The sequence below is a fragment of the Spinacia oleracea genome, chromosome 6, assembly GCF_020520425.1.
Source record: "Spinacia oleracea cultivar Varoflay chromosome 6, BTI_SOV_V1, whole genome shotgun sequence".
NCBI classification, from domain to species: Eukaryota; Viridiplantae; Streptophyta; class Magnoliopsida; order Caryophyllales; family Amaranthaceae; genus Spinacia; species Spinacia oleracea.
The window spans coordinates 119,049,153-119,062,198 of NC_079492.1; the positions used below are offsets into that span (position 1 = coordinate 119,049,153).

The 13,046-nt window shown below is 32.2% G+C and overlaps 2 protein-coding genes and 1 long non-coding RNA gene across 3 annotated transcripts; all 3 read left to right on the forward strand.

Annotated features, from left to right (window-relative positions):
• The first annotated feature begins 7,672 nt into the window (after nt 1-7,672).
• On the forward strand, nt 7,673-8,393 carry LOC130462544 (uncharacterized). The gene is made up of 3 exons (XR_008922997.1): nt 7,673-7,770; nt 8,126-8,243; nt 8,334-8,393. It is a non-coding gene; the product is annotated as an uncharacterized lncRNA (long non-coding RNA).
• A 240-nt stretch (nt 8,394-8,633) lies between these two features.
• LOC130463535 (uncharacterized) lies at nt 8,634-11,681 on the forward strand. The gene is made up of 3 exons (XM_056832694.1): nt 8,634-9,187; nt 10,477-10,805; nt 11,058-11,681. The coding sequence occupies exon 3, from the start codon at nt 11,106-11,108 to the stop codon at nt 11,679-11,681; it is 576 nt and encodes a 191-aa protein (XP_056688672.1). The 5' UTR covers nt 8,634-9,187; nt 10,477-10,805; nt 11,058-11,105.
• A 53-nt stretch (nt 11,682-11,734) lies between these two features.
• Nucleotides 11,735-12,796, forward strand: LOC130463536 (uncharacterized). Its single transcript, XM_056832695.1, has 3 exons — nt 11,735-11,832; nt 12,268-12,423; nt 12,562-12,796. The coding sequence occupies exons 1-3, from the start codon at nt 11,735-11,737 to the stop codon at nt 12,794-12,796; spliced, it is 489 nt and encodes a 162-aa protein (XP_056688673.1).
• The last annotated feature ends 250 nt before the right edge of the window (nt 12,797-13,046 follow it).

Below are 13,046 nucleotides of genomic sequence, written 5' to 3' on the forward strand. Positions count from 1 at the left end.
GTTTTGCTAGTGAAGTCGGATGATATATGGGCATTCTTCCGAATGTTAAACTAGAGCTAGGGACTTGTTTTGATGTCATTAGTTGGTTAGTTCCCTTGCGGTTTTATTCTTCTTCTTATTTCTGACTTCTGAGTTTGATGAGTTTTGGCTTTGTTCTTGTTTCGCATTAAAACCCTATATTTACACTTATTTATAGGTGGTATGTGAGCTTGTTAGCATTTACGTGTTACTCTGTGGCTTTAAGAACTTATCTTTCCTGTAACTTTATCATGAAACAGTTTTCAATTGGCTTGTAATCAGCTATTTAATGAGAAGGGAAAACTGTTTAAATCTGTGTGTCCCTTTTGGCATTTTCCCGTGTATAACAATGTGTGAACTTGTAGTCTAGTGCTTAAATAAATAGCATCTTAAACATTACTGAAAGTAAGCTCATACTTGATGAAAACTTGTTAGGATCCTTGTCAGTGTTGATCAACTTCTTTCTTCTTTCCTTGTATGCTTTTCATATGTGTATCTCTGAACATGTTACAGAATAAAATTATTTTAGTTGTGAGCTTTTCTTCCCTTGAATATTTCTGCATTTTGTAATCGGTGTGATGTTTGGTTGTGGGATTCAGCCCTCTGCATTCTGATTCATTATGATTTTACAGGTAAGATGTTTGGTTGTGCAATTTTGACAGCTACTGTGAAGCCTTTAACATAATGTCAAACAGTGGTCATTTGGATTTCTTATTGTCCTTGTACTTGATGTGCTGGATCTGTAGTTGCAGGACCTAAACACACGCATGCTACACCTGCAAACTAATAGTACACAGACTTAGCATTGCACAGATAGTTCAATCACAATTTCACAGACTTAGCATTGCACAGAATCTGTAGTTGCAGCTTGTTTTACAATTTCCTCTCGGATGTTTAGGAATTAGATTTCTTGATTAGGGGTTGACAGTTTGGTTCTCTGGTCCTTGTTACTTGTTATTGGTAGCGTGATTGGTAAAGCTGGTGATGAATTAGTTGCATACAGAATACTGTGCCCTGCTACGGTTATTCGTAGCGTGATTGGTAAAGCTGGAAAAGTGATAAACTTGATAAGACAGGAAACTAAAGCGAAGGTGAAAGTGGTGGATCCATTTCCCGGTTCTAAGGAAAGGGTCATCACTATCTACTGTTATGTGAAGGATAAAATAGACATTGAAGTTGACGGAGAGTATAATAACAATGCGCCACTTTGCCCCGCTCAAGATGCTCTTCTTAGAGTGCATGCTGCCATTGCAAATGCATTGGTTAGCTTGAATGACTCTGACAAGAGGCAAAAAGATAAAGAAGAATGCAACCTTCTTGTCCCAGCTAGTCAGTCTGCCAATGTAATTGGCAATGTACTTGTTGTTGATTATCTGTTGCTAGAAAGCCTTTAACATACGGAGTGCCGTCATATTAGACAGGTGTTCTAATATGAAGATGAAAAGTGGACGAAACTGTCATCGTGTTGATTAAACTCCTTGACTTAAGTTGTTCTCTGTTATTTTTGGGGTTTGATTTTTTTGGGTCTGTTTATCATTCCATTTTCATGGATAACAGAAGTAGTAGAATACTGGAATGTTGCTGCTGATATACTTGGTTCCTTCTTGAGACAGGTTTCAGATATATATATATATATATATATATCTCTGTTATTTCTTGCAATTCGTAGAGTATTGAATGTTCCAGGCTGCTAGTACACAGATCGGCCTGACCCCACTCGTGGACACATGTATGAAAACTACTGAGGCACAACGAGCTGCTCACTTGTCAGCCAACTCATTTAGTCAATTTATTCAGTTCTGAAACTGCAACTTCTCTTTGTACTTGTTACATTTTGTTTTGCTTATATTATTCTACCTCTTTTCTTTACCTTGTGTAATTGTTACATTTTATTTGTACTTATTACATTTTGCTTTTTTCTTTGAAGGTCGTCCAACGTGATGAAGGTGCAACGAAAGAATGAAGCAGTCCGGGACACTCAAGCTTCATATTAGCTACTACAAACAATCATCTAGATCCTATTTATATAGTTGGTTATTCTAATAGGCTTTAGTTTTTTTTACTATGGAAATTAGTTTTCTAGGCTTTAGTTTCTTTTAAATTACTATGGTTTTGAGTTTTCTAGGCTTTAGTTTCATTTACCTACTACGAACCATCTTCTATAATATGAATTTGTACCGCGCGTACTTATTATTAGAATCTAGTTAATTAGTAACATGTATGTACGTACCATGGATTTTAACTACGTACTTATTGGTGATTAATAAAATATTATTATTTGCCAAAAAAATTTATCGGTTATCAAAATTCACGTTTCATTAGTGTTTTAATTAATTTGAATATAATATATTATATATATGAATGAACTATTGCATTTTATACCTACAGCTGAAAAAAAATGTGGATGCCTTATTTGAATTTCCCGCCAAAATTCTTTGTGATGTCGCGGAAAAGCGTCGAGAACAATGTGGACGGCAAATGATGTCTAGAATAAGGATCAAAAAGGCGTCGACAAACTTTTTGAATCCAGGTTTAATTAGATGTTTGTCGACGGCTTAGAACAAAATGAGGACTACAGAAGGCGTCGCCAATCTCGACGCCTCTCACATTTTCTGAACACCGAATGGCGTCGCCAATCTCGACGCCTCTCACATTTTCTGGACAATGAATGGCGTCGCCATTCTCGACACAGTCCTCAAACTGGCGACGTAGGAAGCTGTAGAGATTCACGACGCCTTACTCATAACCTGGACAGCGGATGGCGTCGCAACCCTCGACGCCTTAAGACGTCGAGAATTCTCGACAAAAGATTCCTCGACGCTAACAGCTGGCGTCGAGGCCATTTTTCTCGACGCCTTTTGGCGTCGTTAATAAGCCCAATTTGCGTCGCCAAAACACGGAAATTGTAGTAGTGTGGATTAATTATTGAATTGGGCATGGTACATGTATCTGAGTACTATTCGTTTTTTGTATCACTGTATGGGGTTATTTGGCTCTAAAACTCTGATTTAAATGCAATGAAATGAACCAACTTAATAAGCCCAATTTGCGTCGCCAAAACACGGAAATTGTAGTAGTGTGGATTAATTATTGAATTGGGCATGGTACATGTATCTGAGTACTATTCGTTTTTTGTATCACTATATGGGGTTATTTGGCTCTAAAACTCTGATTTAAATGCAATGAAATGAACCAACTTATCAAAAAAAAAAAAAGGGTTTTGGTGGCTTGTTATACACCCAATTCAACACTTGTAGAATGGGTTTTTGACAACTTAAAATTTTTATTTTTAGTAAACGTTATATGTATTATATTCTTTACGTACTCTTTTTGCTGAATAACCTGAAAAACAAGAGATAGGAAAAAGATAATTATCCTTTCTGATAATATAGTTAATTTTTCCGTGTAATAATAATAACTATATATATCACAAAAAGTTTTTGTATGACTACTAGAGTAATTATATTACATATAAGTACAACTATATCAAATTAAGAGTTAATATATGATCTTTGCGGTAACTATGTGACATACGAAGTATATTAATAATTATAATGTCAAAAGTTATTGTACGACTAATAGAGTGACTATATTACGTTTAAGTACAACTATATCAATGTAAGAGTGACTATATGGGTCACACGTTTTTTCGGGTCACGTGAACAATGTTACTCCATGTTATCTTTAAATTTTGTAAAATACCTAAAATATTCTGGTCCATGTTAATTATAACGTGAACCCGATCCATACAAGTTGAATTGACGAACATTTTGAGATACTCAAAATAGAATACATAAAAAATATTTTGGGACTTGGGGAGTATCTTGTGTTGACTGATTTTATACGGAGTAATATTTACTCCGGAATGATGTATGGGTTAGGTGATTTTGAAATAAAACAAAGGCATTTGGGAAATGAAAAAGTCATTGTTGCCATATTTGGAAAAGCCTAAAACTACTCCGTATTGGAGGCCCAACAAACTACGGCAATTCATTTTAGGGACTTCACAAAGTGACAAAAGCACAAAACCAATTAAATTGCCTTGTACTTCATAACGGAATACTAAAGGTCTCCGCATGCATGTAATTAAATTGACGTGGGAAACGACCAATGCACTCTAATCTTAGCAATTGAGTCAAATGAGTCAAGACGTATTTATTATACTCGAAAAATAATATTTTCTGAAAAGTAAAGCCATGCAAATAAAACTAATGCGACCCTCAAAACAATAAAAGAAAATAAAATTGAACTAATTAAAATTTGACTATTGGTTCATGAAAACAGTAAAACAGTAAAACTTTTCTAGGAAGATAGAGGAGGGGCTGAGATTGCACCGTTTGGAAACACCAATTAGGTGAGAGGAGCCAATACGTTATGTAGAATTTCTTTATATATGCCATCGTCACTGCTTTTTTTTTATTTCATCCACTTTCTTTTCTCTCTCACAACTCGAAACACCAATCCATCTTCTTAAATTGTGAAAAACACGAGGCTTTTACCTCTTGATTTTGATAGCGAATATGCAACTCTATATCCGACCGTAGTTTTTCTGTCTAAATCGTCTATACAAGGTATTCTTACATTAACCCTAACTTAAAAATACCGTTTTAGAAATTGTGTCTTGCTTAAATTTTAACGTGTACATTATGTACGGTATTAAACAAATACCGTTTGATGTTTTGCATTAAAAATGTATTTTTTTTTTTGTTAAAGGAGGGCAGAAAATAGAAAAAACAATAAAGGAGTCATACATGTACAAAAAAACAGACCAAAAACAACAAATTAATTAAGGAACATTGTCCGCATAGTTTAGTGCATTAGCATCCAAGCCAGGTTCACTTAAGAAAACAAAATAACAATGATTGTCTGGAAAACAAAATATGGTTTTTGTTTGAACCCCTCGTACTACAAATTTGGGTTGGATTTGAGTTGTTAAGCATTTTATGATTGATTTTGTATGTAAAAGATTAATTGTTTGATAGATTAAATGTTTTTTTTTTAGAAAAGTATTTAGATGCATGATGCATGTCATATTTTCTAAATTGATTGTTTGATAAAGATTAATTGTTTGATAAAGATTTGAGTAATTATGAATTGATTGAATTGATAAATATTGTTCTTTGTGTGGATGGAGTTTTGTTGTTAAATTGGTGAAGAATAGCCTGGTTGACTTGGTAGTATCTTTGTCCCACTATTTCCTTTGAGGGAGTCTCAACAACGCTCAGATTGTGCAGGGGTGTGCACGGTGCTCTTGGTGCACCTGTCCAAAAACGCAAAAATTAAACAATAAAACGCAACAACACTAAAACAGTAGAAAAAAAAAGAAAAGAACGGTGAAAATAAATCAGAAAAGAACATCAACAAGTATACTAAAAGAACAATAACAAAAGAACATAAAGAACACTAATATAAAAAGACAAAAGTAAAAATATTAAAAGCAGTTATGTTTTAAAATATAAAATTCAAAAAGGAACAGTTATTTATCTCTCCTCTTAAAAGGATTGGTATAAATACCCAAATTGCAAAGTACCCTGTTACATGCAATTCTCAAAACCGATTTCCCCCAAAAACTAATCAACTTTCCTCCTACTCTCAACTGCATTTCTAACTCAATTCAAACTCAATTTCTACAAAAAAATGGGTAGAACGAAAAAATCCGACGAACCAAAAGCTTCTGCTGAGTAAGTTGGTTTTTTTCTTCTTCCAATTTTGGTTTATTTTAACTCAAATTCTAATTAATTTGGCAATTATACTAAAAATTTGCAATTGTAAACAGAAGTGATCCTCTCAAGGATTTTGTGAAAAGGAAAAACAAAGAAATTTCAAAACCAGAAGAAGAAAATCCGGAAGCCAAGTAAGTTGTTTGGTTCAATTTCAATTTGAAAATCCAGATATATATTTAAATTTAAATTGTTCTTCAACATTGAATTTGTGTTCTAACCACCAAAATGGCGATATTATTCTAGTTTATGCATTTTATATTTAAATTCCGTAACAATTTAGGAGTAAAATTCGTAAAATGTTAGATGTTCTTTTTCAACCGTTTAATGTTCTAATTATAAATAGAACGACGAAACTTTGCTTAACTATAACCAGATCTATATTTGTGTGTTGTTCTTTTTAAGTGATGAAATTGTTCTTTTCCAACCAAATTACAAAAAAACTAGTAAATAAAACGACGAATTTTTGATGGACTTTAAAACCAGATCTATATTTTTTCTTGTTCTTTTAACTGCTGGAATTGTTCTTTTCAAACTAATTTATGTTCTAATTAAAAAAGAACAGTAGCAAAACATAAAAAGAACAGTAGCAAAAATACAAAAAGAACACTTATATAAAAAACACAAAAAGAACAGTAGCAAAAACACAAAAAGAACACTAATATAAAAGACAAAAGTACAAATATAAAACTACATCTATATTTTTTTTGTTCTTTTAACTGCTGGAATTGTTCTTTTCCAACTAATTTATGTTCTAATTAAAAAAGAACAATAGCAAAACATAAAAAGAACACTAGCAAAAACACAAAAAGAACACTTATATAAAAAACACAAAAAGAACAGTAGCAAAAACACAAAAAGAACACTTATATAAAAAGACAAAAGTACAAACATAAAACTACATCTATATTTTTTCTTGTTCTTTTAAGTTCTTCAAATGTTCTTTTCCAGCCAACAGATGTTCTAATTAAAAAAATAACACGACGTTGAATTTTAATATTTGTTACTGAACTTTTGATACAATTTATTTTTTGATATTAAAAATATGCTTTAATTATGTTATTTTATTCATCAAAAAGAATATGAAAACAACACTTTAAATATGTAAAATGAACAATTGCTCATTCTATAAAAGAACACACTATTTTGATGCCATAGAAATACAAAGTTATAAAAAAAGAACATTAAAATAGGAAAAGAACATAGAATTAAGAACGAGAAAATTTACCTGAATCACCCGAGGCACCTTCATCAACAAGGAGAAAATTTGTTTTGAACTTTCTCTCTCATAGAATCTCTCCTCTGTTGGAAGAAACCAAAAACTAGTAGAATCTCTCTCATAGAATTAACAAGTAGAAAATTGGTTTTGAACTTTCTCTCTCATAGAATCTCTCCTCTGTTGGGAGAAACCAAAAACTCTCATTTTTCTCTCTCAAGAATGTGTTTCTAAAATTAGAAGTTATGAATCTCAAAGGAGAAATATTATATATATAGAAAATGAAAAATAAAAAAAAAATAAAAAAAAGGGAGAAGGAGAAGAAATACAAGCCATGTTCATGCTAAGAACGGTGCACTTGTTTTTTTTGTTTTGGGTTTTGTTGTTCTGTTCTTTTATGATTTTTAGAAATAAATCTTAATGTTCTTTTATGTTTGTTCTTTTTTCAGAATGTTAAATATTGAAGAACAACGGAAGCAAATACTTCAACAGAAACAAATGCTGTTAGACATTCAAGAACAGCTGAAGGCACAAGAAGACATGCTTAATGCACAGACCAATGCCTCGAAAGATGAAAACGAGGATGAACATCCAAAACCCCAACCAAAAAAGAGAAAGTTAACTTTTCGATCGAGGTATATTCTATATTTTTTAGTTCTACATATCATATCATTTATAATCATTATTTTCTTCTTAAAAAAATATTTCTTTGATTATTAGTGCACAAGAAGATGATGCACAGAAGGTTGATGTACAACCTGAAACAAAGAAAAAAGGAACAAGAGTCAAAACTATTCCAAATCGAAACAGAACAAGGTAACTTTTGAAATTTTATTGTTCTTTTATTTTTTGACAATGTTCTTTTAATCTTTTATTATGTTTTTAACCTTTATTTGGATTTAAGTTGGGTTCTTTTGTGTTCAATTTAATGTTCTTTTCTTTGGCTATCATTGTTTTTTTAAATCACTCTTCTAATGTTCTTTTCTTTGTACGTAATGTTTTTTTTCCTATCTTTGTTGTTCTTTATTATTTTTGATGTTCTTTTGATTTTTAATTGTGGACATGATTCTTAAGTTGTGTAGTTACCTTAATTTGGAATTAAGTGGTGTTCTTTTTGTGTTGAATTTAATGTTCTTTTTTTATAACTAATAATCTTTTGGTTTCTACACAGATTACAGCAATATAAGGAAGAATTCCCTCAGACGATGAAAGAGGTCAAGGAGGAATTTGAAGCTCTAGAAAAGAAAAAATCTGCCCCAGTGAATAAGAAGCGCAAAGGAACTTCTAAGGTAAAACTACAAATATTCTTCTTTGAAAACGGATTCAACACATTTATAGAATAAAATATGATAATATAATTTTTTTTTTATGTTAAGAAGGGAAAAGAGATTGTTCTTCGTGAAGATTATGAAGAAGATGAAGAAGAAGTGGAAGAAGAACCAATATCTTCCTCTGCCTTTTTCATAAAGAAGGTCAAATAACTCACTCTATATCTATGTTCTTTTATTTTTCTTTAATGTTCTTTTAAAATATACCTAATGTTCTTTTCTGGTATAACAAAAAAATTGTTCCTTATTTTGTTCTATTTCGTACATTTACTGTTCTTTTAAACTCTAACTAATGATCTTTTCTCTATTGTTTCTGTTTTCAGAGAGGTAATGACAAAATGATTGCTGATGGAGAAATGGAAGTGAAGGAAGAAGAAAAACCTGTGATTGATCCCAAACAAAAGCCCCATGAACACAAACTGAATGTGAGGCAAACTGCGCGAATGCTGATGCGCTTTTTGAAGGGAATTTCATCTGATAAACCTATTAATAGGGCAAAGCAACAAGCTATCACAGAGTTAGGGTTCGGGTCTTTTCTAAACCTTGACATACCACCAAATGTAAATCCATTCCCGTACGAGGTTCTTTCCCATTTCAACTCTTCAACCCGGGCCCTAGATTTACAAAAATCTTCCTTGCATATTACAATAGGGGACATATAACTTGTGTATGGTATCCCTATTGGAGGAGACCAGGTGATTGAATTGACAGATGAAACAGATCCAGCGGTGAAAAAAGTATTTTCAGATTTTTGGAAATATTGGGACGTGCAATCTGGATGCCCAAAGTTGGTGAAAATGATAGAAACATTGATCAAAGAAACCACCAAAGTTGATGATAACTGGAAGAGATCTTTCCTCGTGGTTGTTGTTAACACAATGATCAAATCCACTACCAACATTTCGGTATAATTCAAAATTCTTTTCTTTATACTTAATGTTTTTTTAACTTTCTTTACTGTTCTTTTTTATTTTTGTTCTTTTAATTTTTAGTTGTAGACATGATTCTTATGTTGTGTACTTATTTTTATTTGGATATAAATTGTGTTCTTTTTGAACTTAATGTTCTTTTCTTTGACTATCATTGTTGTTTTAATATCTCTTTCATGTGTTTCTTTAATGTTCTTTCCTTATAATTTTTCTTTAAATCTTGATTTAATGTTCTTTTCTTTGTACTTCATGTTCTTTTACCTATCTCTGCTGTTCTTTTTGATTTTTGTTGTTCTTTTGATTTTTAATTGTGGACATGATTCTTCTGTTGTGTACTTACCTTAATATGGATTTAAGTTGTGTTCTTTTGTGATGAATTTAATGTTCTTTTTTTTTTAACTATCATTGTTCTTTTGATCACTCTTTCATGTGTTTCTTAAATGTTCTTTTCTTATAAGTTTTCTTTACATCTTCCTCTAATGTTCTTTTCTTTGTACTTAATGTTCTTTTGCCTATGTTTGCTGTTTTTTTTATTTTGGATGTTCCATTGATTTTTAAATGTGGACATGATTCTTCTGTTATGTACTTACCTTAATTTGGATTTAAGTTGTGTTCTTTTGTGTTGAATTTAATGTTCTTTTTTTTTAACTATCATTGTTCTTTTAGTGACTCTTTCATGTGTTTCTTTAATGTTCTTTTCTTATTATTTTTCGTGTAAACTTCCTGTAATGTACTTTCTTTTGAGTAAATATTCTTTTTTATTATTCAATGAAGAATAATGACTAATTTTTTTTTTTTTTTATGTTTTTCTATTTCCAAAGCCAAACTTCAAATTCCTTGCTAGCACGGTTAATCTGAATCGAGTAAGGAATCTGAATTGGTGCCATTATGCCTATACCAGTCTTTTGACGGCAGCTAAATACTGGAATGAGGACCGAAGCAGATGGTTTGCTGGTCCGCTACCATTTTTAATGGTATATTTTAAACATTAAGCTACCATTTTACTTTCATGTTCTTTTTTCATCTAACTGACCAAAAAGATATGTTGTTTTTCTGAAATTAGGTGTGTTATTTTGATCGAGTGCAAATTGAAAAAGAATATCCTCCAAGGAGCTTCCCCATCATTAGATGCTGGTCAAGACAAATGATAAGCAGCAGGGTTAAGCATGATAATGAGTGTGGCTTTGGACATGGTATCATTCTTGACAGAATTGAAAGCCCACCAGAGCTAATACAGTATAGGAGAGATATTCTTTTGGAAAAAGAACAAGAAGAACCACCACAAGAAGAACAAGAACCAGAACAACCACAACCACCACCACCACAACAGGAAGAACCACAACCACCACCACCAGAACAAGAAGAAGTACCACCACCACCACAACAAGAACAAGAACAACCACAACCACCACCAACAGAACAAGAACAAGTACCACCACCACCACCACCACTACAACAAAAACAACAACAGCAGCAAAAACAACAACAGGCACATCAAAGTTCACCGGTGACTGAACTCGGTGAAGATCAGGAGATACCAGAGCAACAAACACACTCCAAACCCGAGGAAGTCAAACTACCCTCGACAGTTGAGGTAAAAATAAAATTGAAACAGGATTTTATTTTTTAATATTCTTTTATTCTTGTAAGATGTTCTTTTTTCATGTATTTGTTCTTTTCATTTTACCCTATGTTATTTTTAATGTTCTATTCAGTACTGATATAATGTTCTTTTAATCCTTTAATATGTTCTTTTGATCCTTTAACATGTTCTTTTTCTTTATTTGTTCATTTTAATTTTATCCCATGTCTTTCTTATGTTCTTTTACTATGTTATTTTCATCAGGAGTTTCATCAGGAGTTCTTGAAGACCACAGCTGAATTAAGTGGTGTGATGAACAAATTCAACAACCTCTTGTCGTTGTCGAAGAAGTTCTTTGACACGACTGTTGATGTAAAAGAAACAATGTCATTTAATATGGCAGAGATGTGGTCCAAGTGTTCAGAAACACAACTTCCAACTGTGTTTGATAACGCCAAGAATGCATCGAATGAGGAGAGAAAAGATTCACAGGAGATGGGTTCCATTCTGAGTCAAGACAAAGAGTTTTTCAGCTCGGACTACTTCTCCATTTTATTTGATGATGTAGTCAAGAAAGCGACTAGAGGGAAGAAAAAAGAAACTGTTATGGAAAAAGAAACAGAGGAACCTATGTCAGAGGAGCCTCTATCAGAGGAAAGTCTACCAGAATTACCTCCATTTCTCACACCTCCCACTATGGACTCTGAAAATGATGGGGTTAATGATTTGACTTTGAAGCTTGGACTACCGTCCATTTCAGAAATTACCCCTACACATGACTATGAAGAGGAGATGAGGATCCAAGCACTCTTGATGAACAACTCTTTAACAGAACGTGACCTTCAAACGATTTCAGGGGAGAAGGAAGATTATTCAGAAAAAGAATAGCAGTCTCCACCGAAAACCGAGTATGCGTTGTTTTAAACACAGTCACCTTACACATGTATAGAAAAAATGAGACTTTTTCTTTCAATTTTAACTATGTTCCTTCATTATTGATGCATTATTCTTTCTTCTATATCGCATGTTCTTTTATATTGTACTTAATGTTCTTTTTCCTATCTTTGCTGTTCTTTTTTATTTTAGTTGTTCTTTTGATTTTTAATTGTGGACATAATTCTTCTATTGTGTACTTACCTTAATATGGATTTAAGTTGTGTTCTAATGATATCAATTTAATGTGCTTTTTTTTAACTATCATTGTTCTTTTGATCACTCTTTCATGTGTTTCTTTAATGTTCTTTTATATTGTACTTAATGTTCTTTTTGCTATCTTTGCATGTTCTTTAATATTATTTGTTTTTTGTTATTAAAATATTGTTCTTTTATTGGTACTTTTTCTACTGTCATTGTGTTCTTATCTGTCTTAATGCATTAATGTTAATCGTATTTTATTTTAAATGATCGTTTGTTCTTTTATTATAAATGATTTTGTTCTTTTAGAATGTTCAAAATATATTTTCTCTCTGCACAGAGTACCTGAGAGTTTGAAGAACAATGAAGATGCTTTGAACAAAAGCAGCGAAAAAGGAACACCAATCCCTAATCGAGAAGAACAAGATTTTGAGACCCCAAAAGTTCCTGTAGCGGATTCCCAGGGTGATGTGATTACTCCATCAGTCTATCTGAGGTAAGAACACTCTTATGTTCTATTAGATATGATTTGGTGTTCTTTTTCTTCTTTGAATTGTTCTTTTTAATTTTGACTATGTTCTTTCATATATTTAGACTGTTATTTTATTCACTATCAATGTGTTCTTTTCCTAAGAGATGAAGAGGATGTTCCAACAAAAACACAAAAAGATGAAGAGGATGTTCCAACTACAAGTCAAATCCCTGCCACAATGAGGATGAAGAGAATCAAGAATGTCCCTATAGTGTTACGGTCACCGTTTTTAATTCAGTATTCACATTTACTTGAGGCTAGTGACAAACTAAGCCAAGAGGAAAAGGATTTGAAATGCATTCTTGATTATGCAATTGGAGAGGGTGATCCTAGTTAAGTATTTTAACACAATTGCAATTAATTCAATCTACTTGTTCTTTTTAAATTTATAGTGTTCTTATATTGATATCATTTTTATTGTTTAAAACAGTGAGTTGGTGTACTATGACAAATGGAACCTAATTACAAGAGCTAATATGCAAACCCTAGGTAAAATTAATTTCAGTTGTTCTTTTTCAACACATAGGTGTTCCTTTTGTACTAAAGTTTGTTCTTTTCTTTTTTTTTACAATAGGTGGGGATGTTTG

What these genes read in the sequence shown, in the direction of transcription:
- LOC130463535 (XM_056832694.1), top strand. Translation starts at nt 11,106, where the DNA reads ATGAACAAATTCAACAACCTCTTGTCGTTGTCGAAGAAGTTCTTTGAC.
- LOC130463536 (XM_056832695.1), top strand. Translation starts at nt 11,735, where the DNA reads ATGTATAGAAAAAATGAGACTTTTTCTTTCAATTTTAACTATGTTCCT. An exon ending in ATCGCATGTTCTTTTATATT is followed by an intron (nt 11,833 to 12,267) that starts GTACTTAATGTT and finishes CTCTCTGCACAG; the next exon opens with AGTACCTGAGAGTTTGAAGA. An exon ending in ACTCCATCAGTCTATCTGAG is followed by an intron (nt 12,424 to 12,561) that starts GTAAGAACACTC and finishes TCTTTTCCTAAG; the next exon opens with AGATGAAGAGGATGTTCCAA.